At 49.7% G+C, this 15100-nt stretch overlaps 1 protein-coding gene across 15 annotated transcripts in view; it reads right to left on the bottom strand.

Annotated features, from left to right (window-relative positions):
* The window catches only part of ATP2B2 (ATPase plasma membrane Ca2+ transporting 2), a 464830-nt gene that overhangs the window by 120771 nt on the left and 328959 nt on the right, over positions 1–15100 (bottom strand). For all 15 annotated transcript variants that reach the window (XM_084901914.1, XM_084901911.1, XM_084901915.1 and 12 more), the window contains one exon: positions 10127–10644. In XM_084901914.1, the coding sequence (XP_084758040.1) occupies positions 10127–10325 (199 nt within the window). In that variant the 5' untranslated portion in view covers positions 10326–10644. The remainder of the gene's footprint in view (positions 1–10126; positions 10645–15100) is intronic.

Below are 15100 nucleotides of genomic sequence, written 5' to 3' on the forward strand. Positions count from 1 at the left end.
GCACTCAGCACTGCCCTGTCCCCTAAGGCAGTGTTTCCCAACCTTCTCTCATGATGAGAATCACCTGGTGGAGTTGTTAAAACACAGATTCCTGAATCCCAACTAAGAAGTGCTAAACTAGAATTTTTGGGAACATATAGGTAAAATTGTATACCTAACTAGTGCTCTACCACAGATGTTATATACAGAGCACTAAGTTAGATATGCAATTTTACCTATATGTTCCCAAAAATTCTAGTTTAGCACTTCTTAGTTGGGATTCAGGAATCTGTGTTTTAACAACTCCACCAGGTGATTCTCATCATGAGAGAAGGTTGGGAAACACTGCCCTAAGGCACCGCACTCAGTGAGTTCTTTGGCTCACCTGGCCTCTGGAGAGGAACTATACTCAGGGCCTTACCCTCACAGAGCTCACATTCCACACTCACATGGACGGCACAGAAAGACCTGTTATCCAAGCTGACAGTCTGCACGTACTACGTCAAACCAACTAAAACCTAGAGTCTACAAAAGTCAAGTGGGCTGGAGTTCTCTGCCCTTTGAGATATCTCCTAAGCTCCAGCACAAAGAATTCTCCCCGTGCACATTCTGGTTTCCCCTCAGGGCCTTCGCTCAGGCTGTCACCCGCTCTAAGAATGTGCTCTCCTCCCCAGCTCTGCATGCTCAGCTCCTCCCTGTCCTTGGAAGCTTTGCCAATCAGGCAGAGCTGACCCTTCCTTAACCTTCAGCACACACCCTCTTGTTGTAGAGTTACTTTGGCAACAGGAGGCAGTAGATTAAAGAGGATGTGTGCACAGTCGGGACCCAGCCTGAGTACCAATCCTGACTAGGCCTCTTGTTAGTAATGGTGTCCTGAGCCTCGATTTCTCCATCCATAAATTGGGGATATGAACAGTTCCTGCTTCAAAGGTTGATGAAGATTCATTGAGCTGATGCATCTCTGATATCACAGCTAGTAGCCAGGACTGCAGCTAGAAGGGGAGAGTCTTCAGGAAAGGGGTGATGTACAACCCAACTCTGCAGCCCCTTTCCTGGGAATCTTTAGGGAGCTATGGAAAGAAAGACAGTCAGAAGGGGCTCCTCCTTGGCCCCTGCCCCTGGCTGCCATCTTTCCTACTGGATCCTGCCTGCCTCTGTGCCCTTGGGGTTGTCTCCTGTCTGCCCTCTCTCTCTGCTCCTTGTATGGAAAGGGAATGTCCTGGAAGGCTGTCCCTGTCCCGGCCTCCCATCTGTCTCATGAGCAGCCACACCACACACAAATCGCTCCTAAGGAGTGTTTGGAACTTCTATTCCCAGAAGAGCAATGTGGCCCAAGCCTGCACATAGTAGAACACACACATCTGTTTAACAAATGAGTATGTGTGAGACTACATCTCCACTTGGCATGACAGAAGCAGGAGAAGCAATGGGATATTCTGAACACCTGTATCTTCTGGTTCTGGAAGGTGGGCATTATTATTATGTCATTTATAGATGAGAAGTGAGGCTCAGAGGGATGGAGTGACTTGTTCAAGGGTCTCAGTGTTGGAGCTGGGACTCTGAGTTAATGTTCTCCTCATTCCTTCTCTTTTTTGAGCATGCACTTAGCGTTTAGTGCATATTCATTCTGCAAAGCAAAGATGCCTCCATGGAGATGGCTTCCTCTCCAAGCATTTGTTTCCTGCTCAAGGGGCTGCTGTGAGGACTACATGAGAGAGAGAGAGAGTCCGAACCTGATAAGTTTGCGCACAATAAATAACAGCCGGTTTTGGGGTGGTGGTGGTGGTGGCTTTGGGACTCAGGCTTTTTGCATGGTTGGTCTGCCTGGTAAGAGGCTCCCCCCACTGCTCATATCCTCTATTCTCCCTTTAGGTATCTAACTGTGCAAAGCACCTACCTGGCCAGCATGCCTTCCCTGGGACACGAGGTCCTCTAGTCCTGCTGATATCCACTTAGAAACGCTTGGTCAGTGACAGGTCAAGCTCTTTCCCTAACTGTTCTGCACTCTGCTAGCCACCCAGGTCTGTAGAACTGTTTGCCTGGTATACACTCTCCTGCCCTGACCCTAGGAAAGTGGGTAGCACATATTAATCAACAGGTGGGTTTATCTTACTGATGATTCAGAAAGATGTGCGGGTAGCATTCTGGAAAGTGTCCACGTATGACTCATCAGATTTTCATAGAAAGCTGTGCTTTTAAAGGATTTCCCCCCCTGGTGGTGGTGGTGGTGGTGGTGGGATGGGGTGGGGTGTATAAGTACTGCAAATCAAATATGGTGCTGACAATTAAAAAAAAAATCATAGATTCATGTGTTGCTCATGCCCATTGATCTGCTTAGATAAGCTACCTTTCTTAGCTCCACTAATTTAAACCCAACTTGTCCCTGATAGTCACAAAGAGAGTTCTTGCTATCCTATATTATAAAAAGCCTGTGGTTGTCACACCATCACGCTGTAACGACTGATCAGCAGAAGGCGGCGTGCATGACAGGTGCGTACGGGTGGGCAGAGCTGCGTGTGCTCGAGGTGCGTGATGCTGCATCCCGGTGGATGCTGGCAGGGACTTGACCAGAAGGCGCATCAGGGGAGTCCTATGGCACTGGCTCTCTATGGGCCACACTGCGAAGAGGGAACAGGGGATAGGTACTGGTGGGCGGGGGCAGGGAGCGTGGTGCAGGTACCTAGGAGGCGACTGGAGGTGCTCCCGCCATGGGGGGAGGTGCTGGGGTGCATGTGGCCTGAGGTGGGAGGAGACAGCACATTGGGGAAGGGCATGAACTGGGAGAGGAATTGAGGCAGAAGGTAAAAGCTGTTACTAGAGGAAAGAGCCAAATGGTTCAGAGAAACCAATGGTTCAGACACTCAACCCGGGAAGGGAGGAATGGGGACCAGCTAGGCACAGATGAGCTCACAAGGCCTGTGGCAGCAGATGGCAGTGGCTCAGGAAGGGCATGGGTGGGGCCGCATGATTTCACTCGCTGGGCTTCTAGTCCTATATAATAAAAGCCTAGTATGCAAATTGACTGAATGGCAGAATGACTGGTTGCTATGACACTCACTGACCACCAGGGGGCAGATACTCAATGCAGGAGCTGCCCCCAGCCCACAGGCCCCAGGCCAGCCAAGATGGGTGCCACTAGGGGCCCTCCCAATTACCCTGCCTGTTGCCCCACAGAGGGAAACAACTGATGGCAGTGCCAAGGGGTAGAGCCAATGAGGGGGCAGCCCCACCAGTCACCCCACAGATCGGCCCTGATTGCCATCCAGGCCTAGGGACCCTACTCATGCACGAATTTCATGCACTGAGCCTCTAGTAGAATAATAAAACTAATATAGCACCTGCCATGTGCCAGGCACTAAGCGCTTTACACATATTACTTTGACCCTCACGACAACCCTATGAAAGAGGCACTGTTATTCCATGTCACAGACAAGGAAACTGAAGCACAGAGAGGTTAAGAAAGGGCCCAATGCTCCACAGCGGGATAAGTGGAGCCAGAATTTGACTATGACATGAGTGGGCCACTTCACTGCTGGTACACTAGTTGTAGACCTACTTTGCCTAGACAGACCCAGCTTATGCCTATTACCATGGTGTAACAATTAACAGTGCTGTGATTTGGCACCATATTTGGTGCTCTGAATCCTGCCTTCACCCTCAACTGCCTTCCTAATTCTATCCTTCCTCCCCATCAGGTCAAGCACCCCTCAAGGGCACAGAACATGCCTGCTCTTCCTCCATACACTCCTCAGCCCAGAGTAGGAGCCTTCTACATAGTAGGCCCACAAGCATGTATGTTTTGCCTCCATTACCCACTCCTCCTCCAGTCTACATGTGGTTTGAGTGGACTGGCCTCTCTGTAGCAAGCATGTGACCCAGATCTGACCTATTAGCCTATTCCATCCTCCAGCCACATAGATTGGTTCAAGATTGGCCATGTGACTCCTGCTTGTGCCAGTGAGAGTCTGTTCTGGTACTTAAGAGGAGGCCCTGAGAAAGAGGTGCCTATTGGCACTGGAGTGGCTGAGATGGGAAGGTGTTAGCCTGAAGATGCTAGGACACTCATAGGGTGAGCACCTGCCTGAAGTGGAAAAGAAAGATACTAGGAGAGGGATGGACACAGTCCTGCTGCAGTATTGGAGACCCTGGATCCAGCCTTACCTGAGGCCATCAGTCCCTGGACTTTTTGGTTGCACAAGCTAGAAAATAACTTTTTTTTTGCATGCAATTTGAGATGGGTTTTTATCTACCAGAATCCTAATAGATAGAAATACCCAATAAAGACTGGAAGATGATAATTCTTTTGTGAAAAACTTTCAAAGCAATTTCAACTCACTATTCCAAATGGCAAAGAGTGAAGTAGCACAATCCTCATTTTACAAATAAGAAAAGTGAGGTCATGAGAATCTAAGTATCTTGTCTGTGATGACAGATGAGGTTGGAAACTTCCCCACTTCCCACCTCCCCAACAATCTTCATGCTTTCCCCTCCCCCATCCATGCATGTATTTGCAAAGGTGGCTAGTTTTCTTAGTCTCTTAAATACCTGGACATTTTTCTCCTCCAGGCCTTGCACCCGACAGAGTGTTCTCCTTTATCTCTGGCCAGGCAGTGAACTCCCCATATGGACCCTGTATCTGAGCAGTCCCCAGCTTCACCCTGTCTGGCACCCAACTGAATCTGTGGCTGCCTCAGTTTCCCTGTCAACCTGTCAGGGCCCAGTGATCCTTGGGGAGACAGACAGTGACATCACAGTGACAAGCAGAAGACCCCCACCTGCTGCCTCCACACTCTCCCGTGCCCAGTGGCTGGCGGCAGCTCTGTGGATGACCTGAGCCCTGCCAGGTCGGAGGGGCATTCTCTGCTAACATCATATTTATGCAACACGAGGCACCAGCCCCCATGATCTGCCCCCCTATCCTTCTCCAGCCCCTCTCTCTTCTCCACTTGGACAGGCTGTAGGATTCATACAAAATTAACTGGAGGTTCCGTTTCACAACACTCTGAAGTATCCAGTTCCACCCCACCTGCTGCGGCCCCATCTTTGCTGTTCCCCTTCCTCCCACACTGAGAAACATACAATACAGGGAGTGCCCAGGGGGACTTGTTGGAGCTGCCCCTCCAATAGCCTGAGGTGCGGGTGACAGGAAGTGAAGGAGCTGTGTGTGTGGGGCAGCTTAGGGAAGTGCCACTCTAGGCTTGCGGACCTGAAGCCGACTGTTCCATGGGTGACATAGGGTGTCCTGTGTCCTGTCCCCAGGTTTCAGTCTTCTGTCCTACACAGGGCTTCCCCATCTCTTCTTTCTCTCTCTCTTCCTTCCTCCTGTGAATAATTCTGAGCCCCCAAGCATCATACTGGGGATATGGTGGAGAATGACAAACAGCTCCTGCTTCCAGGATCTCATAAGCCACCCCAACATCCATTACCCATCTTTCCAGACTTGTCATGTGTTTGCCTACTCTGGGAAGTCTCCTCTAACAGCACATTAACTCTTCGCTGGGCACTGCCTTATTAATTGCCTAATTCACAAAGATGGGGCTCATGCATATTGTTTTTGAAAAGAAATTATTAGGCATAATGATAACAATCATATCACCATTTTGTAAGTGTCTGGGGTCTACCATACACTGCATTCAGCCTTTCATGTGAACAATATTTGAGAGGTACGTAGTGTTAGTATCCCAATTTCACAGATAAGGCAACTAAGGCTCAGCGAGTTACATTAAATTCTCCCAGTGTCTTGTAAGAGTAAGACAGTCAGGATTTGAACCTGGGTCTCTGGGGCCCTATGTCCCAGAGTGAAAGGCTGTGGAAGGAAAGGGGGCAGTGAGGGCAGAGGAAAAGGCATTACCAGAATAGAACAGAACTAGTAGAGGAAAAGGAAATAAATGAAGCTCAAGTCGGGGGCAGAGGCCACCCCTGGCCTCACAGGGATGAGGTTTACACAATAGTTGTCCCCAGAGTTGGGCCTTTTGGTAGAAAATCCAACACTGTCTGTCTGTGGGAGCTGAGCCTCTGGCCTGTGCTGGCGGCAGGCAGGGCCCTGGGTGGGAATAGATTTCTATGACTTTAAAACCTCTCTATCACTTGCAGAGATCTTTTTGCTTAAAGTTAGCTGGACAAATGGAAGGCTAATTTATGCATGGCCTGGAGTACTTTCCTATAGTGTGATTCAGAGGCCAGGGCTTGCTCACTGGGGGCAGATTAGGGGAAGGGGTGTCAGAGTGGCCAACCTGAGTCCCTGGGTGGAGCTGGCACAGATCCACACCACAGGGCTCTAAGTTAGGGGGTGGGCTGGAGGCGAGGCACTTCTGTAAATCAGGGCAGGGCAAATGCTAAACATGAGAGAGAATAAAAAGTTCCCTGGTGGCCCACCCCACTAAGGCCCTCACCAGACAGAGAGCACCTAGAGGACTGTGCCCAGGTGCACATGCCTGGCTCGGGGCTGATGGCACACCTGGGTGCTATCAGAGCTGTGTTCAAAGTCTGCTTTGATGTGAACTGTGGTGATGACCTCAAATCCTCATGCTCCTCATCTGTAAAATGAGATAACAACTCCTGCTTCCAGGCACATGTGTAATAAGGATGTAGAATAGCCCATTGCAAAGTGAGGCACCATGTGGGGACACTGACCAGTGTTCCGGAAGAGTCAAATTCCACCCTTTCTGGAGAATGTGACTGCTTCTTCCCGAGTAGTAATAATCAATGAAGACCATTAAGATCTGACATTTATTGAGCACTTGGATACTGATCTCAATGAATGAGAATGTTCACAACCCACTTTACTGATGGGGAAATTGAGGTGTTTAGTCTGCCCATGTACCAAGTGCTTTCCAAGCTATTCCACTTTGTCCTCACCATAATCCTATGATGTAACCGCTATCAATTTCCACATTTACAGGAGATGATGAGGAAACTGAGGCAGAGAGAGGCCAAGTAACTTGCCCACAGTCACACAGCAGGTAAAGGCAGGACTGGGATTTGAACCCAGGGCATCCAAATCTAGCGTCTGTGGTATTAGGCTATTCTGCCCCTCTCCAAGCCTCTTTTAGTTCCACCTGCACTCTGGGAGATCCTTAAGGTGACCAGACATCCCGCTTTTGGCGGGACAGCCCCGATTTTTAACAATTTGTCCCCCGTCCCTCGGCGTTTTAAAAAAGTCCCGATTTTTGGAAAGAATCTTTTAAATCTTTTGGACTTTTTAAAAATGCCTCAGGACGTGGGACAAATTGTTAAAAATTGACACTGTCCCGCCAAAAGCGGGACGTCTGGTCACTTTATTCTAGGGACCAATGCAGCAGGGCTCTGGTAAACCCTACCACAGGCTTTCCTCCTCCTCTGAGACCTTTCCCATCAGAGATCTCATTTGGTCCTCATGAAAAATGAGGAAACCAAAGCTTAGAGAGGCCAGACAAAAGATGTAAAGGCAGACACACAGCTGGCGGGTGGCAGAGCACTAGTCAGAGCTGTTACTATTCTTTTCATTTCATAGATGAGAAAACTGAGTCCCCTTTACTTTTCATGTAATGCCTAATTTATAACACATTGAAATTCTATGGGATTCTAAGAAATGCTGCTTTATTCTCTTCTCCTTCCTCCGTAGCCCAACACCTCCTCCTCTAGGAAGCCTGCTCTGACCTTCACTGCCCACCCATCTCACCTCTCCTGTGAGCTCTGGGGCCTGTGCTGCACTTGGTCTGGATTATTTACTGTTTTGGTTGCTGACATTTGAGCTGCTTGCTCCCTGTGGGCTACCGGCTCAAGGGCCATGTCTCAGGGTTTTGTGGGCAAGTTACCTTCTCTCCTCTGTGCCAGGCACCAGACTAGGTGTTGAATGTATAGAGAGGAGCAGGACAGGATTCCTGCCCTCAGGTGCAGGACACAATGAGCCGACTGGAATTGGCCCCACACAGTGCTGGAGCTTGGTGATGCGCCACTCAGTGTCCCAGGGGGTGAGAGCCTGTTAAGTGGGAGGGGAGGATGGAATTCTTTTTTTCAAGTTTTTTTTTTTTTTTTTTTTGATACATTTTATTGAGTTTTTACAGACAGGAAGAGAGAGGGATAGAAAGCTAGAAACATCGATGAGAGAGAAACACTGATCAGCTGCCTCCTGCACACCCCCCACTGGGGATGTGCCCGCAACCAAGGTACATGCCCTTGACCAGAATCGAACCCAAGACCTTTCAGTCCACAGGCCAACGCTCTATCCACTGAGCCAAACCAGTTTCGGCAAGGACGGAATTCTTTATGGCGCTCTGTGAGGGCCTGATGGTATGAGCCACATCTGTTGCATGCTTTTCTGGGGAGAAGGGCCACAGCTTCCATCCAGGCCTGAAGTCCAGAGACACTTAAAAATTCCTGATTCAAGAGAATCTCCTGGTCCTATTCACAAGAGCCCACTTGGGCAGCCCTGCCTCTTAGGAGGCCAGGTATGCCAGCCTGATGGCAGGGTGTGCACAGCCATTCTGCCACGGACTAGTGTCCGCACAAGCCTGGGGTTCAGGAGCCCCAAGGTACAGACTGCTTCCATTGCAGGTCATTCTCAAGACCTGAGCTAGAAGCACACAGTGAAGAGAGGACGGTTCCTCTATTCCTACCCGCCCTGCCCAAACAATCAGACACCAAGAAAACAAAGGTGTTTCTGAACGTCAGGCTGAGCTCAGCCCGTAGGCACAACATCAGAGACAGTAGCCAATCTTGGAAGAAGGAAAGGCTTAGCTCTTCCTCCTGACTCAAAAGGAACTCAGAAGAAGAGAGACACAGATGCCTCAAGCTACTGGGTGCAGGCACAGGCAACCACAGACTGGCAGATCCCAGATGAGCAACTAGGTCCATAAGCAACCTCTATAGGAAATGCATTCAGGGTTAGTGCCCAGCCATGCACAAGGCATGGGGACTGGAGTTAGGAGATGGAGTGAGAGGAATCTCTGGCCTCAGATTTGTTCTCTGTCATATGGGGATAAGGATTCAGATGCTGCCTGCCTCTCAGGTTGTGGTCTATACCTGGGGGAGGAATTTTTATCCACTCTCCTCAGAATAATATGGTTGCCAATTGTTGAGCACCTACTGCCTTCCCAGGCCTCCACAAGGCACTGTGAAGTAGGTGCTGACCCCATTTTCCAGAGAAAGAAACTGAGGCTTGATGCAGCCTCTTTGCACAAAGTTATAGGACTGAGGATTCCCTGAGAAGAGCCTCACATCATGCCTTTGGTGTTCATGTGGGGAACTCTTTTCCTTCATTTGGGGATGGAGACTCAAACTGAGTTCTGATGACTGAGCTGGACTGCTTTTTCTCCTCTCTGCCTCATGGTAGACGGCTGGGCTTTGGCCCCCTCCAGAGAAGCTCTCAGGAGGTTAAAATCTTTTCTCTGGACTTGCAGGCCTACTTATTTTGGCGGTTGCAAGAAAGTCCCACACCCATGTCAAGGGCAAGACAGACATAGCACCTGTCACCCTTCCTGTGATGGCCCATCTTCCTGCCTGCCCTGTCTGTCCAGCAGTTTCAAGGCCTATGGCTGCCCGGAGATCTAGGAGTCCCCAAGTCAGAGTCTGGATTTGGGACACCCAGCTCAGGGGCAGGGGTTGGGGAGCTGGAATTGGCTGCATTGCAGCAATGCTGTGGTTCCATGCTGGAGCCCAGAAAAGGGAATTTTAGGGGTTTGGGGAAGGGAGGATCCTGGAATCCAACCCCTGTAGATGGGGGAGGGGGAAACAGGAGCCCCGCCTGAGCTTTGACGAAGGCAAGCAAGACATGGCTTTTCTTCTGGCCCCACCAGCCTCCCTTCTGGCCCCGCCTTGGAGACTGGGTGCCTCTCAGATTGCCAGGCTGATGAGCCCACTCCTGAAGTGGACGTGAGTTGCCCATTCTGGCTGATTTTGGCATCTGGTTTCCAGAACATACCCCCTGACCCAGCTCTGTTCCTGTGGTTCTCTCTGCAACGCACAATAGGGAGAAAATGGAAGCCCCATCCTCTGGCCTATCCAAAGGGGCTGACCCTCAGCTAGAAAACACCAGAATGGCCATACTGGCATATCAGCCCCTGTCCAAGACATCCCTGAGGTTAAATATTATGCATATTGCTCCTGGAGCCAACACAAATGGCAGACACCAAGACGACAGCCCTGGGTCTGAGTCCCCCACACCTACCTTCGATAGGTGAGGTTTTGAGGCGCCGGCAGATGGCTTCGGTGTCCCCGTAAGTCTCCTTGATCTTGACCACAGCCTCAGTGCTCCGCAGTTCCATGAGAGAGCGGAGCTCCTCCAACGTGCATCCAAACTCGCCTCCATGGCTTGACTCATTTCTTTGGTTTTTGGAATAAAAGTCGCTATTGGTCATGTCACCCATGTTTGCCACAGTCCCTGCTCAGGGTGGGCCCGAGGGTCAGCACTGGACCAGAGGCTACTGGGTGATGGCTCTGTGTGGCTGTCCTCAGCACAACCTCACTGGATGGCTGCAGCTCCTGGTGGCCGACTCCGGGTCCCAGGGGGAGAGGGCAGTCGAGGTGGACTGACAGCAGCAGTGGTGAACTCCAAGGGGTGTCTCTGGGTGCAGGGTGAAGTCCAGGGGCTGGAGGGGCTCAGGGCTCTAGTCCCAGTAGTCTCCATTCAGCGGGGCCCATGCTGCTCCCCGGAGCTGGCATCTACATGGTCAGGGATGGTGGCTCCTGTGGGGCAAGCACAGAGTGGTGACAAGAGTTAGGAACTGGAGGCCTTCTGAGATGGGTGCTCAAGAAGGCCCAGTGTATATGTGCCCACCCAAAGTAACACCCAAGCACCCTAATGTGGGTGTTTTGTATGACACCCCGTAACAAACCAGCATGTACTGTAAATCCTAACATACTGGCACTCTCCTGGAGACCCCCATGATATACCACCCCCCAAGGCATAAAATACCCAATTTCCTAATTGTCCACTGTGCTATGTAACACGCTGACTTCACAACACGTACTCTGGTGCACATACACCTCAGACCCATAGGTTCAGGGTGCCCTGCAACACCCAATCCACCTACTTTTATGGTCCACCCCACTGCCAAACACACACAATTCACAAGCCCCACTTCCCACACATGCTGGTAAACACCCCCCTCTCTGTCACACACAGTGTTACATGCAGTAACACTTCTGGCATACATCTAATATCCCAACCTCCTTACTTCAAAAACACCTGTGTTCACAGCCCCTCTGTGCACACACAGGCCCCTATTTCTCTCACTATGCCAACGTGTTTACACACATCCTATGCCCACACAATTTGGGGCATACTCCCCACCTATAGATGCCACCCATGTCTATGCCACCTACACCTGCTGACATACACTGTCCTCTCCACTTGGGTCTTACAGGCATGGGGATGGGAGAAAGCCACCAACCTCCACCCTAAGCCCCCAATCACATTAACTAAAGCTCTTGGCTGGGCCAGAGGAGCCAGCTCATGCATATTCACCAGGACATCATTGAGCCCACAGCTTGGCCCAAAGCATGAGCTGGGGTTCAGGGAGACCTCACCTGGGGGCTCTCACAGTCCAGCACCATAGATGGTGGCCTCCACGTTCCTCTGGGAGCCCAGGAAGAGGAGGGAGGACTGTCTTCTTTCTGCCTGCCTGGCCACCCTTGCAGGAGTGCGGCATCTGCAGGGCTGCCAGGAGAGAATCCAATCTGCTTGGACACCCAACACCAGTGGCCAAGGCCCCGGCAAGCGTTGGGTGACAAAGGGCCCCTGTTGAGCTCGGCTGGTCCTGGCACGAGGACCGGCTCCACCCAGCAGTCTCAGACAGCTGGCCAGTTAGGTCCAGGACAGTGAGGGGGAATGGAGGGAGAAAGATGGGATTGAGCCCACATACCATCCCCAGCTTCTCCCTCTTGTCGCCTCTCCCTTGCCCCATCTCTCTCCTTTGCAATCCTTTCCTCTTGCACAGAATTTCAGAGCTGGTGACATTTTTGAGTTAATCTCATTTTCCCTGAAGTTCAGAGAGGAAAAGGGCCTTGTCCAGAGCCACAAAGAGCTAAAGCAGAGGAGCCTGCGTGTCTGGTTTCCGGACTCCCACCCTGGTGCTCTGTCTCCTTCCCCTGAGGGGCACTCTCTCCTTTCTCTTGAAGAGACAAGGCTGGTGGGTAGATTGTGCCTGAGTTCAGTGAAGAACACAGGATGGAGTCTGGGCAATCTGGGTTCCCATCCGAGTTCTCCCAAGCCCTGTGGAACCCTGGGCAAGCCCCTCCGCTTTACTGAGGCTTGGCTTCCTCATATGTAAGACAATAGGCAATCTCCTCTTGCTGCCTCCTGATTTTCTGGGAGTTAACTATAAACCATGTTCAAATCTGATGTTTCCATCTGGGGTATGGCACTTCCTAGCTAAGGGTGGGGGTGCTGGAGCTGCAGGAGAGACGGCCATGCCTTCCAGGAGGGCGCTTTTACCCAAGGCTGCAGCCGGAAGCCTTATCTTTACACTGGGACCCACAGACGAGGCAGGGTCCAAGGATGCCCACGTGTATAGGTGCTATGGAGGTTAACACTAGGAGCTCTAGAAGCCACAGTTTTCTGGTCAAATTCTGATTCCTCTACCTCCCAGTAGGAAGGGAGGAAAATTAACTTTACTTATATGATCATTAAAAAGGGAGGGGGAATAATAGTATCTACCTCACAGGTATTGTGAGGTTTAAATTAGTTATTTCACGTAAAATACTTGCAACTGAGCCTAGTAATTGCTGAATAAGCACTCCATAGTTACTGTGATTATTACCAACCCATATAACTGCTTTAGGGGACAGACAGTCTTATTATCCCCATAGAACATATGAGGAAACTGAGGCCAAGAGAGGTGATAAGATCTGTCCAAGGTCACCCAGCTAGTGAGTGGTGGAGTTGGGATTTAAACTCAGGTTCTCTGGGTCCAGAGACATTCTCTTTCTTAGTCAGGACACTTTGCTGCCTTCCCTGGTGAAACTCCCTCCTGGGGTTCTTAGGATACTTAATAAAGTGTCATATGTGAATGTAAGTGCTTTGTAAACCACGAAGGACTTTCTAAACTTGAGGCACTGTTTTCTATCTGTCTCTCTGATACCTGTGGTGTGGCTTAGAGGCACTCATAATTACATCTGACAGCATGAGCCATGAGAAGCGTTAGCAGTAATTATATTTGTGATGCAATTGTAAGAATGAGTTAATAATGGCCTATTGGTAATTTTAATGATGATTATGTTATGATAAATAATGATCTTCAACCATCTATCTACCCATGTACCTGTCCGTCCATTGGTCCATCATCCATCCATCCATCCATCCATCCATCCATCCATCCTATAACTATTTGGGGAATCTACTCTGTTTCAAGCACCGAAGAATCCAGACATGGTCCCTGCCTTCCCGGAGCTGACAGTAGAGAGGAGAGACAATTAAATGGGTAATTTCTATATAACTTGATGGGTTTGCCATGATGGTGAGTCCCAGGTGCTATGGACACCCAGAGAAGAAAGATCTGATCTGACTCAGGGTATCAGGGAAGATGAGTAGGGAATATTTTCCCCTCTTCAGGTTAAGTAGGCCTTAAGCCAAAAGATGGACATAGAAGAAATTGAAGCATACAATTATCTATTAGTAAAAGGTCAGGAGAGACATAATAAAAGGTTCAGAAAGGGACCTGTGTGAGCAGGTATAGAAGAATGAAATGCTGGAATAGCAAAATCAATTAAAAGCCAGAATTTTAACACTGTAGATGATTGATCTTAAACTTCCTTCTTTGAGATTTCCCACTGTAGTTACTCTTTTGATGTGGCTTGTCCCCAAACCGTCACCCCTTGCTCCTGCATGTCACCAATGTGTGCATGAGACCAACCCTGTTCTGGGCATCTTGGTTTTTCCTTCTAAGTTGCAGAGCTCATTTTGGTATTTGATCTAACTGTAGGATTTCCTTGCTTAGAGAACTTGAAGTCCATTGGCCCAGAAGTACTTATATGAGGCCTCTCAAATGGATATTCTAATAGATGGACAGAGCTGAAGACCTGCCTGTTAGTGTAGAAACTATCAGTTTCCTGAATTCTCTAGACTGGAACACTTTCCATTCACCCAGCCTTTGCTGCCTTGACACTGACCGGTTCTGTCCAGCAATGTCCTTTACTTGAATGCCTTCCCTGACCATGCAGGGCTATGTAAATGCTCCTAACCACTAGATGCCTCCTGCATCATACCACACTTCACATGCTATTGCTTAGGCCTGCTTAGCTGTCTTCCTTCCCCAGTGGGCAGTAGTCATGTCACTTTTGTACCTACTATGGTACCTGGCATCCAGAAGGCTCCCAATAAATGCTTGATGAATGAATGAATGTCTAGATTGACCACTGGGTCATCCATCAATTGGAAGTCCTTGGATCTCAGTTTCCTCAGAATGCCTATCTTACAGGTTTGCTAGAGATTAGGAAAGATATCACAATTGGTAGTCATACTTTTTTCTTTGAGATGCACCCTTGCCCTCCATGTCCCAGGTGCCTTCCATCATAATGAGGCTTGGGTGTGAGGCTGGAGCAGGCAGCTGTCCCCTCAGTCACAGCTCACCAGGCTCTGACATCCTTGCTGCCTTGCCCAAATGCCACCCGAACTACCACTGTGTAGCTGAGACATTTAATGAGTGGTGTGACCTTGGAGAAGTCATCTAACCTCACTGGTGAGGCTCTCTGCAAACTGGAGTTGATCCATCTGTCTAATAGACTGCCATGAGGACATATGGAGGCCCTACAATGCAGGCTCCTGTATCTTCCCCTCCCACCCTGTTATTAGAAGTGAAGCTTTGTTATGGTTGCGATGAGGTTCATTTGCAGCCAGTTCTCAACACTGCACTCACTCCTGCCCTAAAAAAACAGGCACACAGGCTACTATGGACTGAATGTGTTTACTCCAAATTAACATGTTAAAGCCCTAATTCCCAATGTGATGGTATTAGGAGGTGGGGCCTTTAGGAGACAATTAGGACATGAGTGTGGAGCCCTCATGGATGGAATTGGTGTTCTTATATAATAGAAAGTGACACGAGAGAAGATCTTTCTCAGCCATGTGAGGACATAGCGAGACAGAAGAGGGCCCTCACTAGGAACCCAATCGGTTGGCACCTTGAGCTGAACTATCCAGTCT

Source organism: Pipistrellus hanaki (assembly GCF_964339955.1).
Source record: "Pipistrellus hanaki genome assembly, chromosome: 13".
NCBI lineage: Eukaryota > Metazoa > Chordata > Mammalia > Chiroptera > Vespertilionidae > Pipistrellus > Pipistrellus hanaki.